General features: G+C 35.0%; 1 protein-coding gene across 1 annotated transcript in view; it reads right to left on the bottom strand.

Moving 5' to 3' along the window:
- Window positions 1-13,410, bottom strand: part of Sgcz (sarcoglycan zeta) — a 1,088,618-nt gene that overhangs the window by 94,854 nt on the left and 980,354 nt on the right. Inside the window, exon 4 of the mRNA XM_021169917.3 lies at window positions 2,896-2,983. Within this exon, the coding sequence (XP_021025576.1) occupies window positions 2,896-2,983 (88 nt within the window). The remainder of the gene's footprint in view (window positions 1-2,895; window positions 2,984-13,410) is intronic.

The following is a 13,410-nucleotide window of genomic DNA, read 5'->3' as shown; positions in this document are numbered from 1 at the left end:
TGGGTTATATTACAGGTCTGTTTTTACATGAACTAAGGAAGCGTTGGCTTACAATGAAGAAACACTCAAGGCAAACAAGCTTCTGTTTTGTTCATAGCTCTAACAGCATTTTGAAGGACATAATAGAACAAATAGCTACTACTGAGGTAACTTTTCTTTTCCATTATAATAGAGTAATAAAATCTGGGAAAAAACTATTTAAAATCTGTTTAATGGTCGTTTTTATTAGAAAGAAATATACTGTTAGGTAACCTTAGATTTGCAGAATAAATACATTATAATTCACAACTATATGCTGATTTGGAGGTATTATATTTTAATATTAACAAATATTGTTATACCTAAGAACCATAATTATTATCATGTCACTAAACAAAAACTGAATGGAAAGTTAAAAAATAAGGAAAGAGGATTTAAATGTTACCTATGTCAACAATTTTTTTTTTCTAAACACAAAACTTGACAGAATATATTGCAAGAATGAGTTCATCTTTAATTACTATAGGATGGAAAATTACCTTTCCCAGGTTGATATTTTAATGTGTGGTGTATAAATATCAGTGATAGATACTTGGCAATAATCATAATGAACACCATTTACCTTAACTACTATAAGAAAGATGATGTGATAGAAAGTCATCATAGAACAGTTCACAGAATATCAGTGCATTGTAATACAAGACATTATATTTATAAACACCACTACCAAAATTATGACATTTTCAACATAGAACTATGACCTCCCATTTAAGGACACCAAAGACAGCCCGTTTTTCCTAGAAGCATTCAAATTAAGTGTCATGCTTATTTTAGGAAAGGGTCAACTTGATCTCCAAGAGAGGTAAGTTGTTTCGTAGGGTTCACTGAAATGGTTAATATTCAGATATACTTTGACTTTTACTATATAAGTCTGCATCTAAGAAAACGTCTCTCAGTCTAGTCCTAACTGACCAAGAATTCACTGTGTAGACAGGGGTGGCCTGAAGCTCACAGATACCTGTTTGCTTCAACTGCCCCTGTGGTGGGCTTAAGAGGGTGTCTCAGCACACCTGTATATACCAGATGATTTAATATATTACTACTCGCTCTATACTTAATGTGCTTTTGCTTTTTTATTGACATTTACAAAGGAATTAAAAAAAAATATGGTAGTCAACAAGAGCGTGCCCAAACCCCCAGCTTTTACTTCTAGTTTTCTTACTTTAGATGTATTTCTAATCACAGAAATAATTGCAAAAAATGTATTCATTAAAGTTAAATGACTACTTCTCCTTTTTCTCATTTGAATAATATTAATATTACATTTACAGAGTTTTCTAGAATGGCTAAAATGCAAGCAAAACATAGCCTTCATATTTCATGCATAAAATGAAATGCAGATGGCATCTATCTACACACCCTGTAATCAAACAGCTGCTTCATGCTACAGGCAGGAATTACGTAACTGTCATTTGACAGTGTATTTTTGCAATAGAGTCTCTGTGCTTTTAACTTATCTGTTGATAGTTCCACTAAGAACTACTTCAGCTATGGTGAACTGAACACAATATAAGATCCTATTTTACTAGGAGTACTTAACAATGAGAAAATTTTGACTTGGAAAATCTCCCAGTTCTTCATTCCAGCTTACACTACTCTGAAACAGTTCCAAATTGCTATTGAAATTAACAGTAAGAGCTTGAGGATTCTGGCATGCTCATGCATACATAGAAATGTTTCATTCCTGAAAGTTTAGTAAATTTATTTGAGTTCCCTTTTTATAAAAGAGCAATATATTTTATGGCAAAACATGTACTTTGATAACTAATAGTAAATAGAAAATAGGGTCAAGGGGGTAAAACATGAGTCAACAAATGACAGTATCCTGTAATTATATCACAGACTATATATATATATATATATATATATATATATATATATATATATATATATATATGTATAACACACATGTATATATATATACAAAAATATATATATATAATACCAAAATATTTTAGCATTATATGAATATCAAGTATATGTAATTTAGTTACAAATGACTTTTACTTTGCCTTTTTCCTTATTAAAAACTGAGTAAAATATTTTTACATGGTGTTTGGAAGTCAATAGTTAACATTTATTTAATAATAGTAAATCCAATAGAACTGAGGATGTTTCTTGGTAGAGTGTTTGCTAGTTTGCAGGGAAGCCTCTGGGTCAGTCCATTATATTGAACTGTGTACTGTATAAGCACAGCGTCGGGGAGGTGCAGACAAGAGAATCAGAAGGTTAAGGTTAGCCTCAGCTACATAGTCAGTTTGAGGCCATTCTAGTTTATATGACATCCTATTTTAGAAAACAAAAGAAGTAAGTAAAGAACATACTAGCACGTTTTTCTTTAATTTGTATTTCAATTACTAAATCCTTCAGACATAATCTCAACAAAGAGCTTTGTTAGAAACTGAAGGTACTGATACTTGCTACAGTAAAATTGTGTGTGCATTTGTGTGTGTGTGTATGTGTGTATAATCCCTCTCCTCAGAAAATTACTCTCCTAAAATAAAAGATACATAGACATCATGTTGTCACATCAAGCTGTCATACCACCTCATGTGTTTTCTAAATCTATTTTGATATACCATGAAAATATGTTACAGAAAACTTGTACATTTTAAAATTTAGGGGTAATGATTACTATAGCCAGGGTAATTTAGTCCCACTGTAACGTACTGACTAATAACTACCCAGTTTTGGAAATCATAACTAACTTGAGGTCACATTGGATCATGTGCAAGTCAACTGGACTACACAGACATCTCTGCCCATGAGTTACAGAAGTGACACAGCTACAAATATTTCACTTTGACCACAGAATATAAAAGACAGAATGAGCAAACTTTACCTCCAAACACTCACCGACTGTCAGCTGTCCAGTGAGCTGCCCCATGTGGTTCCTTGCATTCACTGTTACATTTCTGTCAGACTGTAAGACCAATGGACTGTCCTAAGAAATATGTATGAAACAAAGACAGTCAAACCAAAGCACAGCTGTAGTCAGAACACGTGAAATGAAATCACTCTGTGCATGTTATCTCAATCAATCAATAGGCAATTGCATTAACATTCCATTGAAATGGATAAAAAGATAGTGTCTTGAAATCATTCACAGTAGAAAAGAATGCTTCTATGTTCATACCCAGGCAGTAACCACAGTTTCAATTCTACTTATTGCTCTTAACCAAGTGTATAGGAAAGAAGCCTTTTTGTTTTGTTTTTGTTTGTTGGTTAGTTTTTCTTTTCTTTTTTTTTCTTTTTTTTCTTTTTTTTTTTTTTTTTTTTTTTTTGAGACAGGGTTTTTCTGTGTAGCCCTGGCTGTCCTGGAACTCACTCTGTAGACCAGGCTGGCCTCGAACTCAGAAATCGCCTGCCTCTCCCTCCCAAGTGCTGGGATTAAAGGTGTGTGCCACCACTGCCTTGTGAAAGAAGCCTTTCTTAATGATATGTAAGCTTCCTGGCACAGAAACTCCATCCAGTTTCAATGGGGAATGTCTAGGCAACCTTCAGGCTTTATTATTAAATAATATTTCCCCAAATTTATCTCCTCTGATCACTGTGAATGCTGGTTGATTCAACCCATAAATTTTCTATCCACATAGAAAATATGATAAAGCACTTATCGCCTATACAGTTTACTTGTCTTGTGTTGTATATTAATCTTTATCTTCTTATAATTTACAGAATTATGTCCAAAATAATGACAAAGTCAATGACAATCTGGTTTACACAGCTGCGATTCTATTATTTCTCCTAGAGAAAAGAGCATTTGCTATGTGTTGATTAAGTTTAAAAGCTTACACAACTAATTAATGCATTCTTTACTACTTTGTTCATCTTCCCTATAGGGGAATGCTCTGTGAATGGTTCAGTGGCTGAGGCAAAGAACTGCAAGCTGTTCAAGTTGGGTTCCTGAAGCATTTCTTTTTCTTTCTCGTTCCTTTTTCTTTGTGGTTATTTTATGTGTTCAATTAGATGCCTTGAGGTCAGGGATGTGTGAAAAATATCCCATTCAGGGCTAAGCATTCCAAAGTCTCTCATTTTCTGCTCATTGCCTAGTTGTTGGACTCTTATTAATTACCATTTTCCAGGGCGAGTGTTGAATGATACACTTCTATGTGTATAGTAATATGTCATCAGGTGTCATTTTCCTGCCATGTTCCATTAGAAGAAAATAGTGTGTTCTGTAGGGCTCATGACTTCACAGTGGACTCACCAACAATATCAGATATGGATTCTATTGCATAGAGTGGACCATAAATCCAAAAGACTCATAAAAATAAATTTTTATTTCCCTATCAGTCTTGCATATAGGTGGTTATTACAGCTTTCAGTGTTCATAACTTGTTGAGATTGAGGAAAAATTTTCTCCTATGATAGGTTGTATAGTATCTTAAAGTACTATGGATATTACCTAATAGGAATGAAGCTAGATTTCTCCATTTTCTATGGCATAAGAAGGTGGTGTCTTTAGCAATCAACTTGGGCTTACTGTTAAGATATGGAGGATAGCCACAATATTAGCTATATCTTGTAGAATTTTGGGAGTCCATGGGATTCCCTTTGCCAATTTCCAAAATATATAACCCATTCTTTGTACTGGTGATTGTATTTGATAGCATATGATGCCAAGTTAGGGGAATTGTCTCCCATAATTTTATGTGAAGTATGATTTTATAGGAAGCTTCTAGAGTAGTGGCTTCAATATGGAATCTTGAAAGATATTTATTGTTATTTATCCTTCACCATAGTACATCTTATAACCTACCATCCAACACCCTTTAATCTTCCTGTTCTAGTTTCAACTACATCCCTCCATAATATTATATTCTATATCACTTTCCTTGGAAGAAGCTTTTTACCCTCCGGTCCCTTACTAGCTAAGAGGGCAAAAGAAAATAAATAACCCGATTTAAAAATGGAGTATAAAACTAAATAAATATTTTTTACTATGAGATTATTTGTTTTCCTTTGAATTCCTAGACATATTTAAAATGAACACGCATGACTATAAGTATAATGAGATGCATAACATACTGGTATGTTTAAGTGATGGGCAGTGAAAGTATTGTAAGAATTATTGGTGTATGAAAGAACCTAAGGCCAACGCAAAGCAAATTTAAGAGGCAACAGTCAATAGGCACTTCCTCTTATGTAATACAGGAATAGAACTGTTAGGACTGTGATTTTAATCATTGTGCATTTTTGTTAACAACATGTTAGTTCACGTTGCTTTCACCATAGGGATCCTATTGAAGTTCTATCCCTGGCTCAGCTCCATTCTACTTATTCCACTAAATTTCCTCTCAGAATTAAAATTTTATATCCAGATTAAATTTTTACTATGGTAGCAGCAGCAATCTTTGTACTCACTAAAACTATAAACAGAGCTATCAGAGGTGATGAGCAATTCTCTACAATAGACTCCTGTGAATAAAACTGCATTATTATGCCATTCCAGTTTTTAAGTTCTTTTAAACCAATGAAGTTCCTACAAATGCAGCATGTTCACTGCCAAATCAGTGCATATTTTTGTCTATACATCTGTAAAGTGTTTATTTAGAGAATAGGGTCATTATTAATGTATCTTAGAACCAAAGTATGACCTTTTACATAGTATTCAGTGTATTCAAATAAATGCATAAGTAATGTAAAAAACTCAAGGCAACTCAGTGAGCTATCTAACAGGAGATCCTACTAAATCATACAATTCCATGCTGCTGAGTACTTACTAGCAGCTATATTTTCCACTATGCCTCAACAGTAAAATCTACTCTTTATTTAAGAAATAACATTGTTTTGCTGGGTATAATAGCCCGGGCTGACATTTTTGTTCTCTTAGGGTCTGTATAATATCTGCTCAGGATCTTCTAGCCTTCATCGTCTCTGGTGAGAAGTCTGGTGTAATTCTGATGGGTCTGCCTTTATATGTTACTTGACCTTTTTTCCCTTACTGCTTTTAATATTCTTTCTTTGTTTAGTGCATTTGATGTTTTGATTATTATGTGATGGGAGGAATTTCTTTTCTGGTTGAGTCTATTTGGAGTTATGTAGGTTTCTTGTATGTTCCTGGGAATCTCTTGTTTTAGGTTATGGAATTTTTCTTCTATAATTTTGTTGAAAGTATTTACTAGCCCTGTGAGTTGGGAATCTTCCCTCTATTCTATACCTATTATCCTTAGGTTTCCTCTTCTCATTGTGTCTTGGATTTCCTGCATGTTTTGGATTAGGAGCATTTTGCATTTAGTTTGACTGTTTTGTCAATGTTTTCAATGTATCTTCTGCACCTGAGATTCTCTCTGCTATCTCTTGTATTCTGATGGTGATGCTTTTGTCTATTACTTCTGATCTCTTTCCTAGGGTTTCTACTCCAGGTTTGTCTCTGTTTGTGATTTCTTTATTGTTTCTATTTCCATTTTTAGATGGTTTTGTTCATTTTTTCACCTGTTTGATTGTGTTTTCCTATAATTCTTTAAGGGAATTTTGTTTTTTCCTCTTTAAGGGCTTCTAGCTGTTTACCTGTGTTCTCCTGTATTTCCTTAAGGGAGCTCTTTATGTCTTTCTTAAAGTCATCTACCACCATCATGAGAAGTGATTTTAGATCTGAGTCTTGCTTTTCTAGTGTGTTGGGGTATCCAGGACTTGCTGTGGTGGGAAAATTGGGTTCTAATGATGACAAGTAACCTTGGTTTCTGTTGCTTATGTTCTTTTGCTTGCCTCCTGCCATCTGATTATCTCTAGTGCTACCTGCCCTCACTATATCTGACTGGAGCCTGTCCTTCCTGTGATCCTGGTTGTGTCAGAACTCCTCAGAGTTCAGCTATCTATGTGATCCTGAGATCCTGGGTGTGTCAGACCTCCTGGGAGTCAAGCTGCCTCTGGGACCCTGAGATCCTCGTATGAGCAAACTCCTGGGATCCTAGGATCATGTGATCCTGTGGACCTGGGTGTATTAGAGCACCTGGGAATGGAACTTCCTCTGGGTGTTGTGGGACAGGCTACAGAGTTCACACCCAAGGTATGCTCAGGACACTGGCTCAGACTGGAAGGAAACCTTGCCACTGGTCAGGTGGAGTACCTGGGTGCCTGGGTGCTGCTGGTCCCAGTTATTCCAGGTGTTGGGGCAGGTGTTGTGTCCTCCTCACTTCTGATCTTATGATCCTGGAAGTGTTAGAGTGCCTGGGAGTGGGTCTTCCTCTGTGTGTTGTGGGACTGGCTATGGAGTTTGTGCCCAGTGTTTGCTCAGTGCACTGGTCCAGTGTGGAAGACCACAACATTAATTTGCTTTCTTACAGTGACTAAGGATGTTGAAGGGACTTGTTAGTCATTTGTGTTTCTTGGTGAGAACTCCATTCTTTTCTTAATACCATTTTTAATTGGTAATTTTCTTACATATTTTAGACACCAGCCCTCTGGGTCATTTAGAGCTACCAAGGATTTAACTCCTGACTGTATTGCCTTAACAACTGGAGTCCTATTCAAAATGCCATTAGCTGTGCCTGTATATCTAAGTATATTCTGACAGTACCCATACAGAGTTTCAGAAGTCCAGGCTTAACAGCAAAGCTTTGTTTCATGTGGAATTCATTTTATTGCATGATGAGCAAAGATGGAGTTCCATGTTTCTCCATGTAGATAGCCAGCTTTCCCTGCACCATTTTATGAAGAGGCTCTTATCTCCAAAACATGTTTTTAACATCCTTGTCAAAAATCACATAGCTTTATATTTGTGATTCCTCTATTCTTTATATTTATTTTTCAGTGTATAAATTAACTTACAGTTTTCTATTTTCCCTTTCTTCCCTCCAAATACTGCCATATAGCACTTCATTCTCCCTATGCCCTCTTTACATTAGTTGTTGTATGTACACACACACACATACATGCCCCCATGCCACATACATATGTACATATTTATGTATTATTAAATATAACCTGATGGGTAAATATAGTGTTACTTTTATGTATATGGTCAGACCTGACCATTTCTTTACCACAGGGAAACCAGTTGGCGGGCTCTTCTCTGTGAGGAATACCTCCTCCCCTGGTTTTAATCAGCTGCTTTATCACAGTACTCTATGCTGTGTTACGATCTCTTGTGCTTTCCTCCACCCAGTTTGGCATAGTGGTTGGTTTCTTCCTTGTTCGGCTCACATTAGGCAGTTGTGTCCATGAGAGTTCATAATAGTGTTATCTTCTACTATTACTAGGAAACATAATCTCACAGGGAAAGCCCTGATCCTCAGGCTCTGGCAATCTTTTTTCCCTCTATCTACATTTTTTACTTACTCTTCACTCTTAGTTTTATACTGTGTTACTTTTCTAAACAATTTTAATGTACAAATGTTAGCATGCTACCATTAAAACAAAATATCTTTTACTATTTCCTTTTGTTAGGACATACAAGTATTTTATGATGTGATCCGTTTTTATCTACTTAGCTTCATTTCACAACATGTATTTACCCAAATTTTTCTTTGTTCTCTTCATTCTCGGTTTTATTTTTTTATTTTTATTTTTTGCCTATACTATAATTCATGTCGACTTATTATCTGGCTGATTGACAGTGGAAATGCTCATTTTTCAAATCCCAGCTCAAAGCTGAATTCTCTGGGCATCCTTCTTATTCTTCTAGTTAAAATTCTGTTCCTGCCCTCCACTTCCTTAAGCAGTCAGCTTGATGTCTATTACAGTGCTTGTCATAGGCATTCTGTTTTGTTTAATCATTTCCGTGAAGAAGTCATTTGACTGACCTATCTGAAGAATGGATTGTGTTGTGGTTTGCTTTTCTCTATGCAGACTATCGAAAAAACTACAGTTTGTGTTATGTATGACATATGGTTTTCAGGTCAACAAACTCACCTTTACTGGATGAATGTACAGAGCATATTTGAAGTGAATCACTCTTGGGTGGGCTCTAGATTTGTGTTGAGGTCACAGAAACCTTAGGGATCTGGCTACGTCTTTGTTTCTCTGTTTTTTACTTTTTAACCCCTCATGGAAAAAGTTCTGAAATGCTTTCAAGTAGAGCAAGCATTATTATCACTTGGTTTAACTTGTATTTCTGTTCTCTGCTTCCTAGGATGAGCTCTTCCCCCTCAATTCCTTCTCTTCTTCAACTCAATTAAGAACAAGAAAAATAGGTAACTAAAAACTTTGCTTAATAACAAGGTAACAAGATTTGAAATTTAATTTCCTTCAGCAACAAATGACTTAATTATTAAAATTGTTTTGTTTTGTTTTGTTTGGTATATATAGGATTGTTAACAGAATGCCCCCCCCAATTTCATAATTTCATTAGAATATAAAATAGTCCTGATATAGTGTTTATTAAAACAACCTTTTATTCATTTCTTGTCCAATACTCTTCCTGAGCCTTTCTCACTGTGACATTCACTTCTAGGAAAGTCTTTGTACTTTTAAGTTACTGTTAGGTAATGCCTGTCTCCTTGGTGTTATACAATGATTATGGTAGTCTATTATGCTTCTCTTTGGCTTTCCTTATTCAAGTTCCCACTGATGAATGTGCACTTAGAGAGTTGCTACAGGGAACAGTTTTCCAATATAGAAGATCCAATTTGGCGCATTCCTACATTCTTCCACTATTTCAACTCAAACATTAACTACGGGTAGCCTTACAGGATGATTTTTTTTTTTCATGACTAAGGACTCTGGATGGAAAAATTCTCTCTATACCCAAAAATAAAGACTCGGGTAAATAAGATATTGCTATTTTATATCAATCAGGTACACAATGGTATTAAAGAGCTTGCCTCTTCTTAGACAATAATTGTAGGAACAGACACAATCTTCCTCTTTTCCTTCCACTCCACGGGATGTATCCATCTTCTCTGCAGATGTCCCTGCTGTCTGTTTTTCCCTTCTCCTAGCCCCAGGTGTCAACTATGTCCACTCAGCATGTTCAGATCTATATATTTGTACTACGCTAGCTAATAGAGCAAGATTCATATTGCCTGTGAAGTACCTATAGACTAGAAAATTTCCTACTTGGGAAAGCACAAGAAAATTTTAGAGCATCAGTGAAATTTTTGTGTTACAAAAATTTTATGAATAATTCAGAGATGTTATGAATTGATAGAAAAATTGGTAGATACTTCAGCATAGATAAAGTAGCACACACCTTTTCTATTTTTAATCCACAAAATTAGTAAATTCCTCTGGAAATCAGAATGATAATGATGAATGTGTACACTTATGGGCAAAATTAAAAGAGAGACAGAAATAGAGACTTTTGAGTATGCATTTGTATATGAAAAAAACTTCATGTTAGGTGTGCAATGGAAGAAGAAGAAAAAGCAGTTTTTAATAAGTTCATTTACTTTTCATTCCTTGAATCTTGACAATTTGGAGAATCAAGTTTCCTGTCTCTAATTTTTACTTTTTAAATGTGACACATTTAACAGAGAAAAAAATCAAGTTTCTCAATAAGATATATGTGCTTTCAAGGGTATCTTTCATTTCAAGTAGGGAAAGAGATGAGTTTTAGATTATTTTTCTGTAGAAATATCTTCATTCATATAGCTCAGTTTTCATCACTTGAAAAAAATAATCAAACATCTTTTTTTTCTTTCTCTTAAAGTAAAGTAGGCTTATTAAATCTCCAAATATTTAAAAAATTCAACCACATGTTTAGTTTACTTTGCATCTGAATCTATACTAAAACTTCATTCCTGAATAAGATGAGGAAACTCAGGTTTTGCTTTTTGCTTGTTTTTTTTTTTTTTTTGTTTTTTTTGGTTTTTTTTTTTTTTTGTTATTTTACCTTTTTAAAAATGTGATAAAACACCATGGCTAGAAATTAGAGAGAAGTTTATTTTGGTTTGTTGCAGAGATTTAGAGTTCACAATGGTGGGGACAACACAACTGCAGTCAGTAGACATGGTGATAGGAACTGGAAGCTGAGACCTCACATCTTGAAACACAGAAGAGCAACACCAACTAAGGAACAAGTATTCAAGTGCAAGATACTATAGGGGACATTTTTCAAACAGCTTTCTAACATGAAAAAAGCAAAAATAAACTACAAAATTATTTAGTGATAACAAACAATGACTATGAAATAAGAAAGTAGAAAGCTGTTATGATGGCTATGACTGAGCTACAGGTTTCTCCAGTATTTGGATAAACATTGCTTTGTAACAGTGAGAATAATTGGCAAGTCCCATTTGAATCAATAGATTGAGGAAAGCAGATATACTTTCTACTACTGCTGGGCCTCTTCAACCCATTCGAGGCTCTCTGCAAACAGAATTTATATTGCTTAAATCTGAGGAAATGGCTTTCTTCTTTTTAATTTGTTGTATAATTTTATACCACTGTATGTTAATATTTTCATTGCTTAGAACTTCTTGTATCAGGAGGAAGCAAGGTGATCAGATGATAGAAGGTTATCTTCAACTGCAAAGTAAGTGTGAGGCTAGCCTAAGCTACATGAGATTGTACCTTTAAAAAATTTAGAAAGATTTTAACTATATCATCAATATTCCTTGACACTGTAATTGCCTAACCTGAGGTTTCCTATTCACAATAATAACCTAAGACAATTTTATTTAACAACCATCCTTGATGATACTTTTATATTTATGAATAGAACACACTATTACAGTACCTATACTATAAGTGAAATATGACAAAATGTATAGCTATTAGGTAAAAAAAAAAATGCTTATGGAATACATGACTGTCGTTACTTCTGGTTAAAAATTACCTTGGTCCTGTGAAGGCTCCATGCCCCAGTGTAGAAGAATGTGAGGGTGGGGAGGCAGGAGTGGGTAGATTGATGGAGGAACATGCTCATAGAAGCAGGGGGAGGGTGAGGGGATAGAGAGTTTCCAGGGGCAGGGGAACCTGGAAAGGGGATAATATTTGAAATGTAAATAAAGAAAATATCTAATTAAAAAGTATTTGACTTGATAGGGATTTTATTTTTTTCTTTTTTCTTTTTTTTCTTTCTTTCTTTTTTTTTTTTTACAATCAGATTTTATTCCCCTTCTGGTTCATCCTCTGACTGTTCCACAGCCCATACCATATCCCTGTCCCCCTGTCTCCAAGGGGATGTCCCCACTCTCTGACCCCACCAGACCTCTAAACTACCTGGGGCCTCCAGTCTCTTGAGGGTTAGGTATATCTTCTCTGACTGTACCCAGACCTGGCAATGCTGTTATATATGTGCTGGGGACCTCATATAAGCTGTTGTATACTGCCTGATTGGTGATCCAGTGTCGGAGAGATCTCAAGGATCCAGATTAATTGAGACTGTTGGCCCTCCTATAGCATTGCCTTCCTCCTCAGCTTCTTTCAGCTTTTCCCCAATTCAACCACAGGGGTAAGCAGCTTCTGTTAATTAGTTAGGTGTATCTAACTGCATCTAACTAATATCTGGATCTAACTCTTTCAGCTGCTTATTGGGTCTTTCAGAGGGCAATCATGATAGGTTCCTTTTTAAGAGTGCACCAAAGCCTCAATAATAATATCAGGCCACAGGTGCCCCAAACTCATATCTACTGCCTCCACCTCCCAAAAGGTAGAATATCAAACCTGCCCCACCATGTCCATATCCTATAAGGCAAATATTCCTTTCACTTCAAACAATCATTGGTTTGTAAATCTTTAGTAATTCATATACTTTCTTCTCAACTAAATATATACAGTGGGGAAGATATAGTTCTAAACCTAAGTCTTTTAATTACAACAGGTATTTTGAAATTATGACATTTATTTATATTCCTATAACTCAATCTTTTATAGCTTTATATATATATTAAAAAAACTATAATGATGATAAGACAACAGGCTGAAAGAAATATAAGTTTTATTCTTTACCTTATAAATAATAATAATTATAGCATTTGTGTTCATCAGACCTACTGAATCAAACCAAAGAGGAGAAGGCATAACTGGGCACAAACATTGTAGTGTTTAGGAATCTTTAGGAGACATAGAAATAACCTGAAGATTTTCCTAGAGGCATGCCAGGATCAAGCCTAGGTTTAAAGTTTGTAACTCTCTCGGCAGTCACACTAGTGGTGTTATTATTGTACATATATTTATTGAATACTGTACTATTAGTATTCTGACTATGATCTAGGATTGGGAGAAGATTTTTGTCAAGGCATTTGTATCTAAAATTTTGTCAGAATTAATATAAGAGTAAAAGTAAACTATATCAAAAAGTAAATTTTTAATGTATGTACAAATTACAGAGAAGTAGAAGCAAAACAAACTCAGGGAATACCAGAGAGTAATGTGATCCGGGATGGTTAAGCAACTGAAGGGTAGAGTTTTATGGAAGGAGTATATTAGTGCGTTACACACTTACATAAAAGTCGACTAAGATGAATCAATCAAAGAAGCTCA

This window comes from Mus caroli, unplaced genomic scaffold, assembly GCF_978045245.1.
Source record: "Mus caroli unplaced genomic scaffold, Mus_caroli_1 scaffold_10, whole genome shotgun sequence".
Classification (NCBI taxonomy): Eukaryota; Metazoa; Chordata; class Mammalia; order Rodentia; family Muridae; genus Mus; species Mus caroli.
Note: the sequence above shows the minus strand (reverse complement) of the source record. Positions and strands in the feature narration are given on the sequence as shown.